This window comes from Mirounga leonina, unplaced genomic scaffold, assembly GCF_011800145.1.
Source record: "Mirounga leonina isolate KUSES-001 unplaced genomic scaffold, KU_Mleo_1.0 Mir_168, whole genome shotgun sequence".
Lineage (NCBI taxonomy): Eukaryota > Metazoa > Chordata > Mammalia > Carnivora > Phocidae > Mirounga > Mirounga leonina.
In genome coordinates, this window is record NW_023270426.1 from 13,541,280 (window position 1) to 13,567,060 (window position 25,781).

The following is a 25,781-nucleotide window of genomic DNA, read 5'->3' on the forward strand; positions in this document are numbered from 1 at the left end:
GCCCTAACGGGGGTGACTAATGGGAGCTGTTGGTTGTTGGCTATTTCAAAAGTAAGCCAACTTAATCTAGTAATATCTTTTTTAGGCTCACAGGAAAAAGGGGGGAAAATGACAATTAAGTAACACAAGCAACCAGTGTGCTTTCTTTAGGCACTCTTCGTAAAACAAATGTGTATTTGTTTTCAAAGTTTTGGAGGCCTGGTTTAAATGACATGTTTAACCCTTTGAAAGCCTGGGCTGTCGAGGGCTTTTAAAGACGTACCTGGTTGGGGGTGGGGTGGGGTGCGATTCTGTGGCAGGCCGGTGTCTTGGCATTCCCGTGTGCACGCAGATCTCTGGTCTACAGGAGGCTGGGAGCAGTCACACCGAGGGTAGGGCAGACAAAACACAAACTAGTGCTGGAATCGTGCTTGGAAAACATTTGTGGATTCAGTGTGAGCCAAAACCATGGGAACTGGACTATATCCTCAGGGTTTAAAAGAGATCCAAATAGGCTTACCATGTCGTGGAAATATGAATAGCACCAGACGACAAGCGGGCAGCCAGGGCTCTGGTCTCACCTCCACGGAAACAAGCAATGCAATTAGCTGGGTTACAGCTCTGGGTCTCAGTTGCCCCACGGGTAACATGAGGAGGCTTCTAAATAGAGGGCTTTCTAGCCCTGATATTCCATGACACTAAATCATCCTACAAAGGATTATCCTATGTCCCTGTTCTCTTTCGTGTCTGGTTTCCTAGGGCTCTGTAGATGGGAGAACTCTGGCTGTGTCTGTGGCCCAGGCTTCCAGGGCCGTAGCCCACGACTCCAGAGAGCAAGGAGCAGGGTGGACATTGTAGATGCTCGTGAGCACGCCGGGACTGCCAAAGATTCCCTAGAGGTGCAGACCATTTAGGAGACATGGCCGGGATGCTCTTTATCTGGATGTGGTCCTACAAGTCTGTGGGAAGGCCCAAGTTTCAGGGCCCTGCTTAGGAAGGCGCTTTGTGTGAATATGGGGGCACATTCTCCTGCTGGTGGCTTTGGTCACAGCAGGAGGAAGAGGACGAGCTTCCTAAGTGTGGGCCGTCGGCTGGGCCCGATGTTGACCGCGCAGCCTGTCCTGTCTCACTCAGTCCTCTCAGCCATGTGCTAGGGAAACCTCACCCTAGGTAAGAACCCAAGGCTCAGGGAGGTTAGGTAGCTTGTCCGAGGAGAAGGAATCCAACACTGGTGTGCTGAGTGACGTCAGCAGCAGGTCTTCTCCCCTTTTATTTACTACTTGTACCTCACACCAGGACACCTGGGGGGATTTCCACCCACCAGTGCATCCCAGAGTGGGTGGCTAGGATCTCAGAGGGGGCTTCAGATCCAGGGGAGCCAAGTGAGCCTGCCCCAACCCATGGGCCAAACTCGGGTCAGTCTGATGTGAAGGTTTCTTTCTTTTACCTGCAAGGTGATTCTGCCTTCGTTGTCGATGTGCTGAATTTAATGAGCTGTATGTACATTGTATCTTAGGACCCCACTGTTCTGCATTGCTGAAGGGATTTTCAAGGAGAATTTGGGTCAGAAATACATACTTCTTTTTTTTTTTTTTTTTAAAGATTTTATTTTATTTATTTGACAGAGAGAGAGAGAGACAGCTAGAGAGGGAACACAAGCAGGGGGAGTGGGAGAAGGAGAAGCAGGCTCCTGGCCGAGCAGAGAGCCCGATGCGGGGCTCGATCCCAGGACCTGGAATCATGACCTGAGCCGAAGGCAGACGCTTAACGACTGAGCCACCCAGGTGCCCCCATACTTCTTATTAAGCAAGAAAACCATAGCTCTGTATTTATTTGAGAGCAATCATGGTTTAAAAAAAACAACAACAAACCAGAAGCGAGGTATCAAAAGCAGGCTGGCTGAGATGGCAAACAGGGCTGTCCCACTCCCTTTCTGGGCGGTGTTAATGAGTCTCCGTGTTTCCCCTGTCTCTCCAGAAGTAAAGATGCCTGAAGTTACCCCCCCTTTTTTTTTTTTTAAACATGGTGCTATGTTTCCGTCTTTCCCAGTGGATTTGTCTTTGTCTTTAGACAGCTTCCAGTAATTGCCACAAGTCCCCAGAGATGTGTGATTTAGACTCTGTCCAAAGTTCTTTGGAGCATGAAAGAAAGTGGCTATTTGAATAAATTATGTATATTCTCTTGTGGACTACCGTAAATCAGGGGTACAAATGAGCCACAGGCCGCATGGAACGGAGTGAATGGGGTTGGTTGTCTTTCAGAGAGACGGGAAATGTTCAAAAATTTCCAGTTTATTCTAGAGGAGCATGAATATTTCTGTACCATTAAACTGAACCGTGCGAAATTGCCGTTCTGTAGGTCAAACATGGCAAAAGGTCGGCAGCTCCTCATGGTTCCTTTTAACATCTCAATTGACCTGTTTTCCTTGAAGCATTAAGGATAGGAATGTAAAGGCTTGTAGGACTCAGAGAGATTGATGCTCTGTCATTTTAGCTGTATTTTCCACCCACCACCCCAAGCATTTATTTTGTGAACCAAGAAAGCAATGAATGCAAAATAAAACCTCGGGTTATTGAGAAGAGACAGACTGTAATGAATGATCCTGTTTGATATTCCTTGATAGTGTAAAAAGGGCAGGTGTTTGAATTTAGAGTAAAATCCCTGGATTATTTTCATTGTTCATGTGCAAACATGACCATCAGCTTTCATCTACCACAGGTATTAAGTAGAACTAAAATTTTTAAAAAGTCCAAGTCTAAATGGTAGTGGAAAGAGAATTCATGTCATCTGAAGACCAGATTATTGCTTATTATTACTAATACAGGTACCCACTGGATTTGGTATCTGTATCTGGGCTTATTTTTGTGTAACTTAGCCAAATTAATTTCTGAGGGGACATTTTATGAGAATGACAAAAATGATAAAAAAAAAAATATATCATTAGCAGTTAGTAACCAGAGACACGAATTAATCATGGCTGTGTCAGTGCTCAGGGTGAGAGAACTGCAGTAAGGCAGCCAGAGGTGCCTGAGAAGGTTCTAAGAGTGTCTTGAGGTAGTCATTTCTTTCCAGTACGTTCTGTGGAAAGCCCTGCATGGTCTTTTATCTTTTCCGTGTAAAGTGCCTGACGGTGTGGATTCTCAAACTTCCTTTAAGAGCAGGTTATTTTAGGTAAACTTAAGAGCATTGTGGCTCACAGTTCAAAGTTAGAGTGGACTTTGGTTCCAGGTGATTTCACATAATGAGCGCTCCTGCTGTCGCAGTAACAGATGGCCGATGACACTCGGCGTGCAGTGCAGACAGAAGGCATGCCCCGAGGCAAGTACTTTCCTTGCTGGTAGTCAGAGGGCAGCGTTAGGATCAGTCACACGTCCTTGTTTTCTCATCCCTCGGATGAGAAAGTTGAGCACACGGATTCTCAAACTTTGCCCTGAATTGACTTCTAAGACATTTCCGTGCTCATTTCGACAGTGTATCAGAAGGGGGAAAAAAAAAGGTTTCAGTTAGGTGACTTGTCGTGTCTGGCCACTTACCCACTGAGGGAAGTCTGTAGCACTCTAAGAGAGGAAGCTTCGGATTCTTCTGGCTGGGGAGACAGCGTTTGGCCCGGGGGATGCTCAGCGTGCACTGTTGCCTAAAAGCTCAAGGTCAGGAAAGGCCTTAAAGAAGAAAGCCTCGGAGGTACTTTAACACAGAGGTCCTCAGAGCCTGCGTGGGGATGACATGAAGAGATTCTCATGGGGGGCTCCAAGGCGACCTAGAATCTGTGGGGAAGGGAATGACCTACTGCCTTCATTCTGTCCTTCTACTTGAAGAGGACTTTACATTGTCATTGTCACCTGAACACTCCTGTGTCACAGACTGGACAGCATTCTCTCGTTTTCCTGTAACCGGGCCTGGCTCTCCTTCTGGCACTTTCAGACGGGTCTCGGGAGGCAAAGCCCCCAGCGCCTCCCACCCACACGGCGGAGGTTGTAGTCCCATCAAACTCTCAGCCAGCCAACTACCCCAAAATAAGCTTTATTGCAAGAAAAGTGTCATATTTGATACAGGGACCTACAAAAACAAAACCAAAAACCATAAGCTTTTCCTCACAAACACTTGATTACAAATTTACACTGTTTCTTTTTTTTAGGTATTAAAATAAAACAAAACAAAACCCCCAACTGGATATAATTGGTTATGAATCTTTGGTCAGCACAGGTGTGAGAGGAACAACCCTGAGCCTGCATGTGCTTGGGCCATTTCACAGATGAGGTTTGGTCACTGGTCCAGGGACAGGTTCTTGGGTTGAGAAGTACGCGGGGCCGTCCGTCTATCAGCACGTCCTGGTACAGAATCTTTTTAAATGACTAAAGCAAACTAAACATCAGTTCATTGTACAAACATCTCTCATACACAATAGGCTATGATAAAACGAGGCATATGGTGTATAACTACAGTATTAATGAAAATTCTAAAAAAAAAATGGATTTAAAAAAACAACAACAACGACAACAACATATATTCCTCGGCTGCCCTGCATGATTTGTTTGCACATATGGCAATCCTGAAACAGCTTGAACATAATAAATGCACCATTAATCTAAGACAGCACCAAACACTACAGAACGCCAGGCGTTCCTTGGCAGAGGACCGGGCCGCGCCTCGGCGGCCGCCGGGGCCCCAGGAGCGCGGCCCACCCTGGGTAGGAATGAGGTGTTGTGGGGAGCACGCGTGCTTCCGTGAGGTTATACGAAGGAAATACAGTACGGTTTGGCCTGCAACGCTACTGGTCTAACAAGCAGTCAAGGTATTTTGCTACAGTGGTTACGCTTCATCTGTGGTTGCCGGGTGTGTCTGGTGGTGGGAACCGTCATCGTCACCACGAGCTGCTCTGGGTTTGAGCTCCTTTCTGAAGGATCTAATGACTCGGCCGTCTTTTAAGTTATTGACTACGCTGCCCTTACAGCTCTGGGAGGCTTTCTTTAAAAATCATCAGATGGGTACCAGTTGGACCCCTGGCAGAAAACCAAAAGGAAACCTCTCTTGAATCTACTGGATTTTTTAAAAAGCACCTCTAAAAGAAATAAGCTCAAATTTATAAATCTAAAGAAAAACAAGTGAGTTTCCCTTTTTGTTTACATAGTTTGTTCATTTCTCCATATATTACTGCATTAAAAATAAATAAACATCTATATTTTTTTTTAATTAGCAACTATAGCAAAATACCCAAAGTGTTACAGACTGCTAACAGAAAAAAAAAAAGCTCACATTATTTTTGTGCATTTAGTGCCATATGCTGATCTCTTGAACATTTAGTTTTAGTTTTCTTTTAATATATTTTAAAGTGAAGTTATATAAAAAAAAAAATACAGTAACCACGGTTGCCTTTGTACTCAAATCTTTGGCCACACCAGAGTCTCAGTTACCCCTCCCTGTGAGGGTCAACATTCCGCAGTCTGAAGACAGGGAGGAAAGAAACAAAAGTTGTCTTTTTTTTTTTTTTTCCCCCCTCTTTGCAATTAGTCACCGATTTCTCCGAGGCTGCTGCGGGCTGGTTGTGCAGGGACTGGAGCCCGGGACCAAGTCTGTAAGGGCTTAATAGAGCTGAATCTGCAGCCTCATTCTGAGAGCCTCCCCGAGCTCCCCTAGGAGGTAGTCATCCTCGTTGCGGTCTTCCAGTTTCTTAAGCTCCTTCTTCTTGTAGAGAGGGATGCTAGTGATTTCCAGTGTGTATGTGCCGGGCACGAGCTTCCTCCTGGCCGTGTGCAAGTAGCTGAGCCCGTTTCTTTGGTGGATGCGGAAGATGCCCTCGTCGTTCCCTTGAGAGATGACATAGCGGATGTGGTTGTTGAGGGGCTCGATGGCGGGCATGAGTTCTAGGATGTGCTCCTTCGAGCCAAGGCCAGAGAGGTTGAACTTCATTCTCATGGGGCTGTCCATGTCGACGCTCTCCAGGCTGACGTGTTCAACCTGGAGAAAGAGCAGGAAAGGGCGGGGGAGGAGACTCTAAGGCACACGCAGAGGACTCTGTGTGCTCTCCGGACCCCAAGCGTTTGCACCGGAGGGTCCTGTGCGGCCCTGTCAGCTGCGGGGAGAGGTCAGTTCCCCTGGGCGTGGTCTGTGGAGATCTTTACAGCCTCTCATTCACCTGATCCAGGTGACAGGGCCGAGCCTACAGAGAGCATTCACATTGCAAAATATTTTTGACAAGTCTATGGAATAACCAGCTTGTTAATAAAAAAATAAATGATTATAATTTTTTTTTTGGCTGGAGTCTAAACTAGAAGTGCGGCTCTTAGCCAACAGTAGGGATGGTCCCCAGAGCCATCTGCACTCTGAAGGCCTGGTGTGATCTGTAAGGCCCCCCACAGCCATGGGCGGAGTGTGTTTACTGGGAGCCATTAGGGCACAGAGAGGGACCCTCGAGTCCTGGGCTTGGGGTTGAGTCAGCTTTGGTAAAAAACCAGTGGGGCCAGGCCCAGATAAACCAAGTCTCGCTTGCTCAGAGGGGTGGCAGGTTTTAGAATGCTACTTTATTTTTTTTTTAAAGATTTATGTAGCGAGCAGGGGGGAGGGCCAAAGGGAGAGGGAGAGAGAGAGTCCTGCGGCAGACTCCATGCTGAGCACAGAGCTGGATGTGGGGCTCCATCCCAGGACCCTGAGATCATGACCCAAGCTGGAACCAAGAGTCAGTTGCTTAACTGACTGTACCACCCAGGTGCCCCTAGAATGCTATTTGTAAGACAGGCAAAAATCCAAAGCTTTGAGTGGATGCCTTAATTAAGAACTTGGCTCTGTTGCCACGTAAGTGCCCATCACAGGGCACCGGGGTGGCTCAGTTGGTTAAGTGTCTCTTAATTTCGGTTCAGGTTGTGAGATTGAGCCCCGCATTGGGCTCCATGCTCGGCGTGGAGTTGCTTGAAATTCTGTCTCTCCCTTGCCCTCTGCCCCTCCACCCACTTGTGCGAGCACACTCTCTCTCTTTCACAGATAGATAGATAAATAAAATCTTAAAAAAAAAAAAAGTGCCCATCACAGGCTCAGACATAATCCTGTCCCCAGTATCACGGTGGGAAGGTTTCATAAGCAAAATTTCTGGATGTAGTCAGAGGTGCTTGATGGATATCTCAATTGCCATATTTAAATATCAGTTAGTACCTCAGTCAAGGTAAATCTAATACTGGCCTGTTTATTATTATAAAATAGAACCATAGACATTTTGGCTAGAGAAATCTAGCCTTACAGATCAGGAAAGTTTCAGAGGCCCAGAAAACTGAAGCAAGTCACCCAACTCACACAGCCAGTTAGTTGTTGCCTAGGGGTTTTTTTGGTAGGGGAATTTTACAATAATGTTAAATGAAGAGGGTGGTGCTATCCCTGATCTTTGGGAAAATCACCAACATCTTTGGATACCAGGTATTACTTGGTGACATTTACTAATAGGTCAGGCACTGCTCCAGGCACTTCACAGTGTCAACTCAATCTTCTTGTCAGCCTTCAAGTTTTTTTTGTTTTTTGTTTTTAAAGTAGGCCCAGCAGGAAGCCCAACTGGGCTTAAACTCACAACCCAGAGCTACAATGAAGAGTCAGACACTTAACCAACTGAGCCACCCAGGCATTTTTATCCCCATTTTACAGGTGAAGAAACTGAGGTGGAGAGACGTTAAGTGAACATGCCCCATGTGACATGGGTAATAAGTGGGGAGGGTCAGGGAACATTCAGAACCACACAGTCATGGTCCTTCCTTTAAACTACTCAGTTAAATGCCATCAACAGCACAGCACCACCAGCAGGCACATCAGATCTCAGTTCCTTTCAATACGCTTTACCTGGAGATAACATTTTTTTATGGAAGGAACACTTATGCATGTCACAGAACAGGAGACTTATCTACTGAAAAAATCAGCCTAGTGTACTACAGTTGTATAAAACAGAACTGGACAAATTCAAAATAATTTGTTTTTTAAATCATTTCAAAACCACTATTTCCTAGATGGATACCTTTTTTTCTCTGGCACAAATCAAAGACAAAAGCGTCGGATCCGAAACTGTGAATCTTTTTTTTTTTTTCTTTTTAAACCAATGATCATTTTTTAAAATTTTATTATTTTTTAAGATTTTATTTATTTGACAGAGAGAGCGAGCCAGAGATTACAAGTGGAGGGAATGGCAGTGGGAGAGGGAGAAGCGGGCTCTGCACTGAGCAGGGAGCCTGACACGGGGCTCGAACCCAGGACTCTGGGATCATGACCTGAGCCGAAGGCAGACGCTCAACCATCTGAGCCACCCAAGTGTCCCTGAAACTGTGAATCTTAAAGTGTTTTTCCCCCTAGTCCTTGTGTTCTGAGCTAATAATGCCACTAACGTGTGTCTGCCATATTGTGTCTGTGAATTTAGTTATAACATTACAAGAAAACTTTAACTTCACTGAGGCTGAAACCTATATAAAAGTTGACTGCATAGTATGTGTTCCTGCTTACGGATAAAATCTTGTGACAGGACAGAGCGAGGTTTACTCACGGCAGTGGGTTCGGGTTCCCCAACACTTCTCTTCTGTCTGCCATCTTTCTTAGAGTAGCCGTTGATTTTGCACTCATAGCATGCTTCCGGGGACAGAGCATTTTCCTCGTCAACCTCTGCATCCAGGGACAGGTACTGCCCTTTGTTAAATCCCATTCCTGAGACACAGTGGCTGTTGGCAATGAGAAGCAAGGCATGGTTAGACTTCACCAATAACCGTGTCCATAGTTTTCCAGTGGTAGAGCGGAGACTTTTCAGAGACAAGAAACCAACAAAGTAAACTCTAAGCTCGCAAACAGGAAAACCTAATACTCTTGGTAACCCTTTCCTTCAACACTTAATGCAAGAGGTTCTTGCTCATTCTGAACATCAAAATTCTTGTGAGCTCCAGCCTTCTCCAGTTTTCAATCCTAATTAGACTGGAGCACTCAGGTGTAGTTAAACCAAGAAGGTAAAGAAAAAGCAAATTATGAATTTCAAAAGGGACTGTTGAGAGAATTTCTGTTGCTTTATAAAAAGCCCGAAGACCACGCTTATGCTCTTGCGAAAGCTCGCTGCTGTTACAGCTGAGACTTCTGAGCTCCCGTTACGGATAGTGAGAGGCCCTGAGCTGGCCCTAAAGGACGCTGGTCTGGACCAAGGCTTTGGCTTCGAGCATGATTAGGCAGCCGTGGCAGACAGATGAGTCCCCACGCCTCAATGCCTGACTCCTGCACTGCTCATCTGCGGGGAGGTGACCTTGCCTGACTCGTCGGTCCCCGTCTTCTGGGTGGCGGGATGCAGGCCGCTAGCTGGCCGGAGCCAGCCGGGGGGGGACGGCGCCACAGGGCCCGGGCACATCCTCTCTGTGCCGTATAAACCAGGCGGGCAGGGGCAGCGACAGACTCCTTCCTGGGGGACCGCTGGGCAAGCACTTGCCGAAATTCATAGAAAAATCCGGGCGCAGCCATTTGTACCTGTACTTTATAAGCCAGCTGTCAGTGACAACAAGGGAGCCGCAGTTTTAAACATCGGCCTGCCCCTGGCCTTGAGGGACCGACTGAACCCACTGAGGCCCTGGTGAGGGGCCGGCGAGCGCTGCCTGTACAAAAGGGGGCCTTACGGTCACCACGGAGGAGGCGATCCTGCCGCGCGGGCCTAACCCACGTCCCCTCCTGGCGGCGCTCCTGCCCACACCCTAGGTCCTCTGAGCTGCGCCCGGCCTCCTGGGCTTTCCGTCACCGCTCACCCTGCCCGAGCGCGGCGGCGGCCTTACCCCTGCCCCACTCGGTAGTACCCCGGCGGGCAGCCGCAGAGGTAGCCGCCTTCCGTGTTGGAGCAGCCGAAACTGCACGGGTTCCTGGAGGACGCGCACTCGTTGACGTCGTGGCAGGCACTGGAGAACTGGTCGAAGGAGAATCCCGAGGGGCAGACGCACTTGTAACCCCCCAGGGTGTTGTAGCAGGAAGCCGAGCCGCAGGCGCTGGGGTTGGAGCATTCGTTCTCGTCTAGGAGCACAAAGGAAGGGACACTTACGTGCGGGGAAGGGGGCGGGGAGGGGAAGAGGCCGAGCCTCAAAGTCTTGACGGCTTTTTTTTTTTTTATATATATTTTTTTATTCTTATGTTAAGCCCCATACATTACATCATTAGTTTTAGATGAAGTGTTCCATGATTCATTGTTTGTGCATAACACCCAGTGCTCCATGCAGAATGTGCCCTCCTCAATACCCACCACCAGGCTAACCCATCCTCCCACCCCCCTCCCCTCTAGAATCCTCAGTTTGTTGTTCAGAGTCCATCGTCTCTCATGGTTCGTCTACCCCTCCGATTTCCCCCCCTTCATTCTTCCCCTCCTGCTACCTTCTTCTTTTTTTTTTTTTTCTTAACATATATTGCATTATTTGTTTCAGAGGTACAGATCTGAGATTCAACAGTCTTGCACAATTCACAGCGCTTACCAGAGCACACACCCTCCCCAGTGTCTATCACCCAGTCACCCCATCCCTCCCACCCCACTCCCCATTCCAGCAACCCTCAGTTTGATTCCTGTGATTAAGAATTCCTCATATCAGTGAGTTCATATGATACATGTCTTTCTCTTTTTGACTTATTTCACTCAACATAATACCCTCCAGTTCCATCCACGTCATTGCAAATGGCAAGATCTCATTCCTTTTGATGGCTGCATAATATTCCATTGTATATATATAAAGTCTTGACGGTTTTATAGGGAAATACTTCTGAAACCATTATAGGTTTGCTCTGATGGCTGATTGGCAAAAGCATATAAAAGTAAACAAAAGACAAAAACAAAAACCAGAAACGAAACCGAAACACCAAAACACCAAAACCCAACAAATCTGCCTAAATTACGGCTTTAAAAAAGCCGTGCCCTACCCCTTTCTATCTTCTGTTTGTGCTGTTTCTCAATACGATGGCAGCCCTTGGGGACGGACACTTGCAGTCTGTCTACTGAATAACTCTTTTATTCTCTGAACCAAAGATGACTTCAAAAGCCTGAATCTCAGATCCATGGAGCTAGAAAGTAGATTACTAGTTTCCAGGGGCTGCAGGGAGGGAGAAATGGAGATGTCTGCTCATGGGTACGGAGTTTCTTTCTGGAGCAATAAAAATGTGGTGGTGATGGTTGCAAACTCTGGTGAGAATATACTAAACACCACTGAACTGTACGCATTTGGAAATCATGAATTTTGGGGTATGTGAATTCCGTCCCAATTTAAAACAAAACTAAAACACTGTATCTGGGTACACGTATATTCTCCCAGCAATTCCCAAATTCATTCTATATGGGGGGCTCGGAAATACATATAAACATTTAAATAATCGGATTTAAAATAATTGAAAGAAACATTTAACTGGATCTACTGAACCAAAAATCTAGTATGCTTTTAACTACTTGAGAACCCATTAGGTGCAGACCGTGTCTTCTGAGAGAGGTTTGCATCCGGCCATCAGCTGATATAGGTTTTACTTGTTTAATAACTAACCTTACACTGTAAATTCCTGACTGCAGGATAATTATAGGTTATACTTTCAGTTGCTCTTATTTTTACCAAATCAAAGCCGGATTGTGCTTTTAACTTTGGAGATAAGAATTTTGCTTTCAGCTGTCTGGTCGATACAGAGCACGTGGCTTGGCTCCTTTGGGCTTTATCGTATCCACATTTCACCCCGGGCACAAGTCACATCTGTTCCGTGGAATTCTTTCTGATCCCTGCGACTCCCCTGGAACACAGTGTGTCTGCTGACCTAATCTGTGACAAGTTTATGTTTCAGCCCACGTGGGCAAGTGGCCCGTGTGTAAGGAGGTGACATGACGGCGAGAGGCGAGTGCGTATCTGCAGGAGCTCCGTGAGCTTACGGAGGATGCAGGTGGGGTCCCCGTGCTGCCAAGGCCTCCCGGACAGGAAACCTGACTTCATTAAGTTCAGCACACAGGTTACTACTGAAAGGGCAGATACTATGAGGCAACTTTTGTGTCATGATGATAGTTTCAGAATTAAGTCAGGCCAACGAACAGAGAATTCTGGATATAAAACCTGTGATGATTACCCAACAGGTCCAAGTGCTCAGTCTTCATTTTATTTCTAAACACAAAAGACTTGGCATTCTGCCACAGAGGCTTCTCTGCTCTCATCATTAACTCTGACCTTTATATCAGTATTTCTCCCGTAACAGAGAATGTAGATTAGGTTATAACTTAACAAAACAATCCTGCTATGAATATAGTATTAGACATTGTGTTAGTTGGGAAAATCATCGGGCAAAACCAATTAATTAAGTGGCATTTACATGGGCGCCTGGGTGGCTCAGTCGGTTAAGCAACTGCCTTCGGCTCAGGTCATGATCCCGGAGTCCCGGGATCGAGTCCCGCATCGGGCTCCCTGCTCAGCAGGGAGTCTGCTTCTCCCTCTGACCCTCCCCCCTCTCATGCTCTCTCTATCTCATTCTCTCTTTCAAATAAATAAATAAAATCTTTAAAAAAAAAAATAAGTGGCATTTACATACTACTGACAAGAACATTTAAAAATATGTAATGTTTTTGTAAGCACCATGATATACTTCATATATTTGTATGTCACAAATGTACATTGTTGGTGTATTTTTATGGACTCAGGTCATCTCACTTTGAAAATACGTTCATGTGGAGCTGACTCATGCGTCACAAAGCTGTGTTCAAATTATTTTGAAGTGAGCACAGAAGCAACTGGAAGTTAGTGAACACTCCATAACCAAAAACTTCACTGATACATAATTTTTCTTCATAATCAAAGGTTAATACTCAATTATTTTTGATTTTGAATAATTATAATGCTTGTAAACACCGGAGAAACTGTAGAGTCTATGTACCAGAATGTTATACAGAAGTTCTCTGACAAGTGACTGGAAATATCTTCAAGTATTCATTTGAATTTCAAAAACCCTTTCTCAGTATTAACACAAAAAAACTGTCATTTTCCTTAAGTTGGCAGTAGTATTAGTAATGTTAAAAGTCCACATTTCAAAAATGCAGTAGCACTAATCATTTAATATTACTTAAATTATCTGATGCATTGACTCTGAACAGTTTTGTCCATTTACTCAGAGAATCCAGATAAATCTGAAATAGTTCATTTTGCATTTCCCCCCTTGATCATATGAAATGACCAATGATACACACGCAGTAACAGATAAAAATAATTTGTGGCCTTTCAATGTGCACTTTTGTCATAATTCTTATTCTTTTGATAACTTGTTGCTCTTACTAGTTCCAGATGGTTTGTTTAATTCTATCCCTGTCATGTATTTGGGTTAGAATTCCAACTGGAATTATGTGGATTCAAAGCAAGGAAGTCAGCAATTAAAGTAGGGACCAGCTAGATTCCTCAACCCTGCACGGACGAATCCAGAACCTTTCCAAATAAATCCCGGCTGTTACACTGGGTGAGCTGCTGTGGGGTGACTGTGCCCCCTCCGAGAATCCCCCAAAGGGGAATTAGGATGTACCATATAGCCTTGACTTTAAAGTCAGACCAATTTAGTGAAAAACTATACAGATATTTTTGCACTAGATGTTTACAGGCAGAGGCTTCAGAAGACTTAAAAAACCTGAAATGTGAGATGATATGTGCTCTTATTTATACTTAGGATCAATTTAAAAATGAGAATTCTATTTAATAAGCCCCCACCTATGAAATATTAGAAGATCATTCTTTTGCCTTAAGATCCACCTAATTAACCAAGAAGTCCATGTTATTTGTAAAATATGAGACCCTCCACTTGATTTAGTAAACAAAGCAACAGAATTATTTTAAACTGTTTTAACAGCTCTACAAACGTACTGTTCTCTATATTCTGAAGAGCACGCCTGTACCTTGCCTTGTTTATAAATCAGTCAGGGCATAAGGACTTGGGTAGCGCGTGCGCACGCACGCGTGTGTGTGTGTAGAGAAAAAGAAGTAAACTTATGAAATCATTTTGACTGCCTGCCTAACTCATCATTTTGATAATCCTAGGTAACTCTGTCCATAACTTCTACACCACGAACGGTTTCTGCATTTCCCTGCACAAGAGCGTCTCTTCGTGGGCTGACAGAGCATCTCTTTGGCCTCGCACAAGACCACAGCATCTCTGTGACTTTTACCAAGTTGGCTTCCCTCTGACATTCATCTTGATTTTCTCTTCTCAATTCACTAAACTGTCATTAGAGATTTCTTTTGAGGAGACCACAAAGGATAAAATCAGATTAATTTATCAAGTGGATGCTCACAGTGAAATATTTGGGAAACACGTGGGGTAACTGAAATCACTGCAGAGGTACAGGAAATCCCTTGCTGGCTCCCCGCAGGACCACTGCCCCCCCTTCAGGCTCAGCCGTGTGGGCATCTGATGTCACAACGTGTTGGATGGCATGTCCATGAAGTGCATTCAGATGGAGCCAAGAAATTAGGCCTCTGTTAAGTAAATCAGCTGGCTATTCAAGCACAGAATAATGTTCTCTTTGATCAGTCTCTCCTTAAAAGGAGAGTTTCCATTGACTATTATCAATGCCAGGAACCAGGGCTGAGGGCCTACAGACTTTATTTATTTTACAAACACTTTTGTCTGGAGACAAATTCAACTCAACAGAATTACCTGTAACTAGGTACTTCGTCTACCTTCAAATACTTAACCTTCTTCTTCATTAAATCTGTGTAACTGGAAAGCACAGATGGACGGCCCTTATTAAGCTGATCTGAATTCATTTAGATTTATATGAGGGAGATGGATGGGCAATTCTTCAACCCCAAATCTAAAGTTAAGAAAGTAATGATGAAAAGCCCCTGACCTTGGCAAAGGAAGACGATGCATCTTGGCACCGTCTTCAGAAAGTTTAACTTAACATCTAGTAGAAAATTAAAATTATAAACGCTCGAGTTGAGTTACCTTCTGGGTACTTAAAACAACATTTTTATTCCAGGTATTTTCAAACATACACAAGTAGACTAGTGTCAGGAACCCCATGCGCCCGTCCAAAGGACTGGTGTTCAAGTGCTAGGCTTCAAAGCCCACACTGAAACATCGGCCTTTCTCATTTGTCCACGTTACGCAAAGCTACTTTAAGGTTAAGAAAAGCAGATGCTATGTAACAAGCGCGGACTCACCAACACATTGATTCCACTGGTAGTGCTGAATATACCCCTGGGGGCAGCCGCACCTGTAGCCTCCCAGGATGTTCTGGCAGCCGTGTTGGCACCTGTGGTTTCCATCACATTCATCCACGTCTGCAAAAACAATCTCGGCATGATACTGATGCACCCTTTCCTCTACTGTCCTTAAACGCACTCCAAACGCAACCTGGGTGAACTATTCTCGGGGGAACTAATAAAAAAGACAGGCTGTGACTTCTCCCAAGTCACGGGGTTATTAGCAGCGATACAAAGAATGGTTCTGAGGACCCACCTTATGCTATTTTTTTTTTTTTTTTTTTAAGATTTATTTATCTGAGAGAGGCGGGGAGGGGCGGAGGGACAAGGAGACAGAATCCCAAGCAGACATCCCGCTGAGCATGGAGCCTGACGTGGGGCTCCATCTCACAACCCTGAGATCACAACCTAAGCCAAAACCAAGAGCCGACGCGCCCGCTCATGCGCTCTCTCTAAAATAAATAAATAAATAAATAAATCTTAAAAAAATAAAATCCTCATGTTTGGGAGGATACAAGCGCTACAGAGATACCTGAAAAGTATAATTGTTTTGCACACAGAAGTTTTTATTACCATTTGACATTAATTGGATGCAAAATTTAAGTATATGTTATTTTTAGATATGATGTGGTATTATTACAACAGATGGAATAACTTCCTGGTCCATACATGCATACTCTTTTGGAATGACAACTGAGGCTTGAAATCGACCCATAGAGAGTGAAATAAAATTGGCATGTTTGATGTGTGTATAACAAACTTACATGCCTAATTAATAAATGGTATCTTATGTGGATGATCACAGGCTGAACTTACACGTGGCAAGCAGCTGTATATACAGAATACTTTAAAAGTTTCAGTGACTTCAAATATAAAATGTTAAAATGGAAATCCTCAAAACTGAATTTTTCCTAGCTACAAATTAGATTTCTGTATGTCTTATACTTCTTATAAAGAGTATATTAAAAACTCTGAATATATTTTCCAGAATCCAGAACCATACATTTCTAAGAATAACAAAGGGGGACTAAAATCAATAAAGACTTAAATTGCAAGAGTTTATACAAATATAAGGGGATGTATACCATCTTCTAATTTCTGGCATGTGTGTTTTGTAAAAGATACCAATTCTACTACATTTAGCCCTTGAGGTGGAAATACTGGAGAGCAGTATAATATTTTGTTGAGTAGAGACAGATTCTTATTTTATTCCCAGTTAAATGTTTCTTTGGACTTTACAGGAAATACCTATTGTGGGGGGGCAGGTGGCTTGATAGAAAATGCCCATTTTACAGAAGAGAGAATAAGAGGAGTTTCAGAAAAATAAAATGGAAATAGCCATCACTTTCCCCAGTGCTTTTCATATATTTTACAATTCCCTTTGATAATTAATTGTTTCTTTTCTTACACTTAACTTTCACACATTTAGTTATCATGAAACAAAAATCCATTTTTTTCTGATATATTTGTACACTACTGTATACCATATTAGTTACAGAATTCCTTTTCAGTCGTTTTTTTTTGTTTTTAGATCAGTAATTAGGTAAAGACTCCAGTTACTTTAAAAACCAATTCATTTAGAATTTTTGTTCTGTCACATTAAAGTCTTCCTCTGCCCCCAAAATGATACGTGAAAACGTATGAACGAAAATCAACTGCCGAGTTCTATGTTGTTAAACACTTTTTTCCTTTTGAGATGATCTCATTTCTCTATTTAGTGGCCTGGAAGCTAAAATAGTTTGCTGTATTAGATTAAGGATTTTTTAGCAAATAAACTCACCTTCACAGTTTAGTCCAGTGGCATCAAGAGAGAACCCTCTTTGGCATTCGCAGCTGAAACTTCCAGGCGTGTTCTGACAGATTCCTTTTGCTCCACAGAGTGAAGGCTGAGACCCACATTCATTGTTGTCTAGCAAAGCAGGAAGGAGGGGTGTCAAGCTTCCCAGTCATTACATGACTCAGATTTCACTACACGAAGTGAAAAGTGAGGCATGAAAGCCTAAGTTTAAGATGTGAAAACTTGGGGGAAACGTATGCCAGCATTCACTGTCAGGTTAGAGGCAAAAGGGGCAAGAAAAGGGGTATTTCCAGAGAGGTGAGATTTTTTTTTTTTTTTTAGATATTTATTTGAGAGAGAGAGAGAGAGAATGAGCAGTGGGGAGGGGCAGAGGGAGAGAGAGAGAAGCAGGCTCCCCGCTGAGCAGGAAGCCCAATGCGGGGCTCGATCCCAGGACTCTGGGATCATGACCTGAGCCGAAGGCGGATGCTTAACCAGCTGAGCCACCCAGGTGCCCCGAGAGGTGAAATTAAAGCATACCTTGGGTCAACTGAGTACATGGTTTTTGATAATGCAGACTGAAACTCTCAACACACACGTGTGTCTTCTAACATAAAAGAACCCACCATGTCCCTTAGCATGTTCTTTTTTTTTTTTTTTAAAGATTTTATTTATTTGAGAGAGAGAGAATGAGAGACAGAGAGCATGAGAGGGAGGAGGGTCAGAGGGGGAAGCAGGCTCCCCGCCGAGCAGGGAGCCCGATGTGGGACTCGATGCCGGGACTCCAGGATCATGACCTGAGCCGAAGGCAGTCGCTTAACCGACTGAGCCACCCAGGCGCCCGTCCCTTAGCATGTTCTAAATCACAATGAGCCTTTATTCATAGTCAGTCTGAACGTACGTGGTTATGTTTAGAATGCAACCTAAAGGTCCTGTTCGGAATACACCTACTGTGCACGTGCCTGGACCTTATTTATTTTTTCCCTTGGATACTGTTCTTGTGAAAAAACACATTATTAGCAACATTTCCCGACCAGGAATTACGACATGTCGGCTCTAAACGTAAGTACGGAGCCATTCAATATTCTGCCATTGTTAGGTACACTCCTTACGCATCGACCCGCAATCAGCAGAGCCTCCCCCGCGGAGTCGTGTCGTACCGACGCAGGCCGTGTGGTGCTGTGTGAAGCCCGGCGGACATCTACAGGTAAAGCCTCCCAGCGTGTTGACACACAGGAACTGGCAATTGTGCTGTTTGGTCTGACACTCATCGAGGTCTGAGGTGAAAGAGAAGCCAGTGAAAACCGGCGCCCAGTTACCTGGCTCCGCATCCCTTCCCAGGAAGCCACGGGACGTGGTGGACACGTTCGACCCGGGCGTATTTTGTCTAGAGCCCCGCTGGAAGCTTCACAGGCTTCCATACGCATAGGGCGAGCTGTACAGGCTACTCTGATAGGACGGCTAAGGTGACACGTAACACAAAGTTTTCTTAAAATAAGAAACTGAATGGATGAGTCACAGTGGTTTCCGTGAACTCTTCTCCAAGTGAGTACCCCCAAGGTTCTACTTCTTGCATTTCGTGCAGAGTTTAGTATATGGCTGGTCACTTATTCCTCTTAAGGGGGTGGGGGGGAGATTAAATAAAAATAAAACAGAAGCTGGGAATGGATGGAAGGCCTGAAAATAAGCCCTGAGTCCAGCTCTCAGGATCCAAATGAACACAGCGTCATAAACACCAGAGGAAGCAAAAATACAGCGTCTATAATGCTGGTCATAAACAAATTTATATTTGGACTATACCGACAGAAAACTTGAAGTGTGATTTTGGTTAGAGTAAAACTTAATATGGGACAATATATTTAAGTAAATGTAGAAAGCAATATAAGATGCACATAACACTAATTCATTATTTTAAAGCTTAATAAACACACACTGTTTGCCCTCACAGCAACATGCAAAATTAAACCGACTCATAACGGTTCACTAAATAGATCCAAGAGAACAGTACTGCTTGCTATAATTATTATTATTATTATTATTATTTGGTATTCCTTGGAAATACAACTTTGTCTTCTTAAGAATAACCTGTATTTCAAACATTTAGCTAGACAGGGATCTTCTCAATCTATTCATTTCATTCGGGTGAGGTTTACGATAAAACTGAATGCACGAGCAAAGCCCTGAAGCTATAGTCATTGTCTAACTTAGTTTGATAATTACTTTTAATACTACCCATGCAAAAAAGTGAAATTCATCCATTCATTTTCAATCATCTGCACTAAATGTGTAATACAGTCGAGAGGAAATAAAATCTTAGATAAGCAGCAAAGTAAATCTTATTTTAGTTATTTGTTTCAATCTCTTCCCTCACTAACATTTTTTTTTGTTTTAATTTCACTTAATTATCAATTTGTGCGGTTTGCTATATAGGAAGCAAACAGCTGTAATCTGGGCTTTCATTCTGTCTCCTACCACGTGTCCTCTGGTAGAACTGTCTGTGAATGATCAAGGGGTCACTAGGAAGGTGTGCTTTAATGACGGCGATGCAGGTGGAAGGGTGGCTGGCTAGATGAATTTGGATGTGCAAGGAGTGAGACACGAGGGTCAGAAATGCCAGAGACGCCTCCCTCACCTTTGCACGTCTTTCCATCCTCTTGCAGGACGTAGCCCCGAGGACAGGAGCACTGGTAACTCCCCTCAGTGTTCTTGCAGATGAAGTTGCATGGTTTCGGGGACTGGGAACATTCATCAAGATCTAAGTGAAAGGGATGTCAGGATTACATTCTCGGTTTCAAGAAACCACCGGCCTCTTTCCTCCCTCCGTGTTCTTACTTCATCTTTTTCCTTCCCACTTCAACTTAAAATGGAAAAAACAGCCAGCCAGGGGAAAATGATGCACAGTTTTCTCGACAGTAACATACTCGTTTACTTTGTAGATCAATCTATGGTTCTTGGGATACATGTACTATCTAGACAATTGTCTGGGGGCCAAAAAAAAAAAAAAAAAAATCCACTGCATTCTTTAGATCTATGTACTTTGGTTTACAGCTCGAGGATCATTCTCTTAAAAGTAGGAGTTTCTTTCTTCTGACACATGGCTCTGGGAGACGTTCTCTGAAACTGTGAGCTGACCCGCCGAGCACCGTGGGGTCCCACAGGCTTGCCGTGCCCAAGTCAGGCCCACGCTGCTCCCGGGCCGGGCAGCTCGACTGCACACACACGGGTCGGCAGGCTCTCCTGCCCTCTGTCTTCCATCTGGTCCTTACTTCCTTCCGCTCCCTCCCTGCAAGATGGCTCAGTCTCTGAGTCACTGGATCAGAGGTCACAGCGCCTTTCAAAGCAGCCCTCGGTGCCCAGCTTTGTCCTTGCAGGGTTCAATACCCTCTCCCTCTTTTCTTTTGGCCCAGGGATGGTACAGCCCCCAGCACACAGCACTGTGCCTTAAAGGTTCTACACACCCTGCTCACATCCTGAACCAAAACAACCCTCCCGAAATCGTCCTCCCTTGAACATGCTAGCTCTCTTCTGCTAGGACTGATGGACAGCAAACAATCTCCTTTTCCTCGTAAAACACACTGAGCAAAAGTCACGCCCATTTTCGAGAACGCCGGAAGCTGGTGATGAGTGGCTGTTCTCAAGGACTCCCATGCCCAACCAAGTGAGTCAAATGCTTACTAAGGGTCAGTTTGGTTTTTCTGAACCTTTTCATGCCAGGTGTGTTTGTTAGTAAAATAGGTGCTTTAATGGACTATCATGCAAGTTGATTAAATATGGAGGAGAAGAGACACTTTTTTTTTTCTTCAATGAAAACTAAGTCACATGCTTTGGAAAGACTCATTAGAGGCCAGCCCCCCACCCCCTGCCCTCAACTGGTACAGAATGATGGGGGTGAGACCGTAAGAAACTAAATTAGAAAAAGAGATTGTAAAAATGTAGAAGGATTCTGTCCTGACACTGCTTTGCAACTGCAAATTTTACATGAGGCTTCATTCGTATATTTTATGCAAAAAACCAGCAATGAGAAACAAGCACAAAGCGCTCTCCCTACATACGCTCACACACAGGCTCACCGTCAGAAGCCCTCTTCTTTCAACAAGAGACTGACACACGAAGGGGCACTTATAATTTTAAATTAAAATATAAAATGGTGAAAGAATATTTTACAGTTTTTATGCTCCCCGACTAAACACTTCTGATGAACTGAACAGTTCTGTGTCCCACATTATTGGACAAGGACAACTACTGTGCTATCCAGGAGCTGCATTCCTGAAAGGAATGACATGACTGCATAAAAGGTACACTGCAATGCCCCGCAGGAAAGCTCCCGCATGCCCCAGTGACTCGTAGGAAACGGTCGTTGGCCACCGCCCAGACGTAGGGACCCGCGCCTTACCTACACACGAGGTGCCACTGATGTCTGTCGTGTAGCCAACCTTGCAGAAGCATCGGAATGAGCCCATGGTATTGATGCACTGACCGTGGGTGCAGAGGTTTGGCATCACCTTACACTCATCAATATCTGTGGGCGAAAAAGAAAACCCCAAATAAAAACAAACACACAAGTTAATATATATGCAGGGATAAAACTGGTGAGAAGCTAAGAGAAACGAAGGGACGGACGTGAAATAATGAGCAACCAGCATTCACAGCAGCGCTGGAGTACCTCTTCATCACTCCGCTGAATGGCAACACGGAAGGGAAAGAATATTCTGACGGGATTGGAAGAGGTCCATAAATGGGAGGCTCTGTTGAAAGCCCTGCTTCAGTGTACTCATTTTGCAAACTAAGTATGAATTATTTTGGCGGGATGTAGAAAGCTATCTCTCTGAAGTCCAACTAATCTGGGATTTGTGGTGATTTCCCACGCCTGGACCTCACGTCCACACTTGGATTAGACTCTGAAGAAAGGGCTTCATGAGCAGAGTAATCGGGCCCAGGACCAACAGTGTGTACCGTAATAGAAGAAAATGGTATTTTTTCAGGGCTCTGGTCTATCAGGTGGTTGTACAAAAAAAGTGGACACAAAGAGGAATAATGGATCAGAGGCTAGAATGATCTCCCAAGTTGGAGCCTCTAGATATAAACTCCTTAAATGAGGAGTGGTCTCAGGGGGAAAAAAAAAACAACTGGAAGCCACTAACCAATTATGAGACATGCTGGTTTGTAAATACGTTCATAGCAAACAGACTGCGTCCTTGGGCACACTCAAATAAACACTTATTTAAATAAAGCAAATATAGTTTGGAGGTTACAGACATGGCCTTTGGGGCTAGACAGGTATGTTCTTAAACCCCTCAGAAAGGGTGTTATCTCAAGAAAATTACTTATCGTTACCTAAGCGTCATGCTTTAGTTTCCTAATAAATTCTACCTCTTAGATTCGGTATGAAGATTACATCTTTTCAAGTCTCTTAATCATTGGCAAAAAGCATATACAAACACGTATACATATAAATATTTTAGCCATTATATCGCTTTTTCACTTTTCCTTCAAATTAATCTGCATTAACGTTCACCGCATCGAAAATGTGCGTGACTTTTGCTCAGCTCCTCACCTCGTCCATCGGTGGTGTATCCAGGGCCGTGAGGACATATCTTTTTGTACTGGGTCGTTCCGGGAAGCGGGCAAAGCTCACACTGGTGCCCCCAGCCCCGCCCCCCGTCACAGCAGCACTCGGACTTTGTGACCAGATTGCGGCTGCTCGACGCCATCTGGCACATCGTCTGCAACACCTCCGCAAAGCAGAGTCCCTGTCGGGTGTCTGAAATAACAATGTGGGTAATGAGCCTCATTGACATGGAACTGACACCTGGTCTTCATATACGATAGGACAGTCAGTGTTCTTCTTCCCGGCACAAACTTTTTCAAAGGTAAATATTCTTCTCTGTGAACAGCCACCCTGCTTCAGAAAGCTTCACGATTATAAAGTTGTTGGGAGAAGGGAGTCTGCGGTGTGCTCTTTTACTACAATTTATTAAATTTGACAAACAGTGATATGATGCTTAGGAAATAGATTTGTTTTTCTTCAACCCATCAACAGCTAACTGATAGTATACTACCATTCCTGTAGAACACAAATAAAAGGAAAATGAAGTGACATTATTTCCTTTTATTTATTTATCTTTAAACATTTTATTTATTTGTCAAGGGAGAGAGAGAGAGCACACGAGCAGGGGAGAGGGGCAGAGGGAGAGGGAGGAGCAGGCTCCCCGCCGAGCAGGGAGCCCGATGCGGGGCTCGATCCCAGGACCCCGGGATCATGACCTGAGCTGAAGGCAGATGCTTAACCGACTGAGCCACCCAGCCATCCCAAATTATTTCCCTTTAAATAAGCAAATGAGTATCAGGACTTGTTTTTGAAAAGTAAATCCTGGATGATGTTACCATCTTGGTACATATTCAATCCAATCTCAGCTTTTCTGCATCTAAGAGAGTGTTCAAACATTTGGACTGAACAGATTTTTTTTTTTTTTAGTATAAATAAAGGAATTCCTCTGATGTAAATAGGCAAATAAATCTTTAATATGGTTTTATGAACCATCCTAGTGAAACCTTAATAATACGAACAGAGAAGTACATTATAATTTGTATGCTATCTTTTCTATTGCCAGAAAGATGGTGGTTAGTAAGGGTCTGGATTGAAGACATCAGCAAATAAAATTTATTTTCTTGACTAACAATTTCCTAGGATATAATGCAATGACATCATTTGGAGAAAAATCTGATACAGCTGAAACATGCTGTTTTTATATCAGATCAAGTGATGAGTGCTCTTATTTCTCTGTTTGCCTTAAATTTTACTACTCCATACTTTTACACCTGCTCATAATTAACTGAAATGGTTTATAATGTATGTATTTTAGCATTAAAATACAACATAATGTCTGAGATTCATATTTTCCATAGGAAAATATTTTGTAAAACATTTTTCTGTACCATAAAATAAAAATTAGACTTCATTGCATTTTTGAAATATGGCATTTAATATTTCTAATACGGCAAAGCTTACCTCACAAGCAAATATTTTCTTTTGGAATTAAATCATCTCCTGATGTAAGTTTTACTAAAGTCACATTTTCCGTAGAGCTTAATTAATCTTAATTTTGGAAAGACTATTTAAGAGGGCTATTTACATTACACATAGATGTGCATACAACTCACATGCACAGAAATACATCATTTTAATAGATGTGTACCTTTAGGAAGAAGTACATGGATTACTCAGATTGGAGGATTTTTTAGCAGACAAGAATATGTATGTAGAGCTCTTCTGTGATGACATCATAAAACAGATGTTTTATTTACCAGGTAAAATATGCTCAGGTGTCACTTACCAAGGCATTCGGTACCTGAGGAACTTGACTGAAATCCTTCATTACACTCACATCTATAGCTCCCGATAGTGTTCACACAACGCCCATTTTCACAAATTCCTGGCTTGGTTCTGCATTCATTTTCATCTTCGGGAAAACAAACAGGGTGAATAATGAGCAGACTGTAAAATTACTATTTTCAAATTGTCCTCGAGTGGGTTATATCTTGTTTAAAACTTCCTCGCCAAGATACTATGATGGGGTAAAAACCAGTCATATGTGAATATGGATTTATTTTTAACTTCATCCTTCCAGGTGGGTTCTTTCTTAACTAAGTTTTTTCTTTCTTTTTCCCTCCCCACCCCTCGTGGGGAAGGGGTGGTGGTTGATGACAACTGGCCTCCACAAGACATAAACTCGCCCTGCGACACCAGACTAGGTGGGAAAGAACTGTGGGGAAGAGGGTGCTGGTTACATGACAGGAGAGAGAGGCTGGGAGCAGAGCAGGGGGAGGTGTTAGGGAGGAGAAGAGAGTAGGGTTAAAGCCACACAGGCAGGGATGAAGGGCAAGCTTCCAGACCTAGCTTTGAGTAAAATCACAGTAGTACGGTGTATGAGGGCCACTAATGGTAGAAGGAATTTAGGTAGTACTGCTCTTTTGGTTTATGATAAATTAGAGCAAAACTGCTTTATTAAAATCTCCTTTGGACTGGGAGCAAGATGGCGGAGGAGTAGGAGACCTGGATTTCGTCTCCTCTCAGGAATTCAGCTGGATAGGGATCAAACCATTCTGAACACCTACAAACCCAACAGGATATCGAAGAAAAGAAGAACAACAACTCTCTCATCAGAAAAGCGACCACTTTCTGGAAGGTCTTTTCTGATTTGTTTAGAGTATATTTTCTGGGGACGTGGTTACTCTGCTAGCATTTTGTTCTCTCATTAATCTATTCTCCTCTGCACAAAATGACGAGACGGAAAAAATCACCTCAACAAAAAGAACAAGAGGCAGTACCGACTGCCAGGGACCTACTCAATACGGACATTAGTACGATGTCAGATCTAGAGTTCAGAATCATCACTTTAAAGATACTAGCTGGGCTTGAAAAAAATATGGAAGTTATTAGAGAAACTCTTTCTGGAGAAGTAAAAGAGCTAAAATCCAACCAAGTAGAAATCAAAAAGGCTATTAATGAGGTGCAATAAAAAATGGGGGCGCTAACTGCTAGAATAAATGAGGCAGAAGAGAGAATCAGTAATATAGAAGATGAAATGCTGGAAAATAAAGAAGCTGAGAAAAAGAGAGATAAACAACTACTAGATCATGAGGGCAGAATTCGAGAGATAAGCGATACCATAAGACGAAACAACGTTAGAATAATTGGGATCCCAGAAGAAGAAGAAAGAGAGAGAGGGGCAGAAGGTATAATGGAGCAAATTATAGCAGAGAACTTCCCTAATTTGGGGAAAGAAACAGGCATGAAAATCCAGGAAGCACAGAGAACCCCTCTCAAAATCAATAAAAATAGGTCAACTCCC

General features: G+C 43.7%; 1 protein-coding gene across 1 annotated transcript in view; it reads right to left on the minus strand.

Annotated features, from left to right (window-relative positions):
* Positions 1-3,993: 3,993 nt before the first annotated feature.
* The window catches only part of FBN2 (fibrillin 2), a 261,369-nt gene continuing 239,581 nt past the window's right edge, over positions 3,994-25,781 (minus strand). The window contains exons 56-65 of the mRNA XM_035014042.1: positions 24,264-24,389; positions 22,484-22,690; positions 21,323-21,448; positions 19,562-19,684; positions 18,090-18,206; positions 16,933-17,061; positions 15,111-15,230; positions 9,741-9,972; positions 8,486-8,657; positions 3,994-5,934 (exon numbers count right to left, since the gene is read on the minus strand). Of these exons, the coding sequence (XP_034869933.1) occupies positions 5,560-5,934; positions 8,486-8,657; positions 9,741-9,972; positions 15,111-15,230; positions 16,933-17,061; positions 18,090-18,206; positions 19,562-19,684; positions 21,323-21,448; positions 22,484-22,690; positions 24,264-24,389 (1,727 nt within the window). The 3' untranslated portion in view covers positions 3,994-5,559. The remainder of the gene's footprint in view (positions 5,935-8,485; positions 8,658-9,740; positions 9,973-15,110; positions 15,231-16,932; positions 17,062-18,089; positions 18,207-19,561; positions 19,685-21,322; positions 21,449-22,483; positions 22,691-24,263; positions 24,390-25,781) is intronic.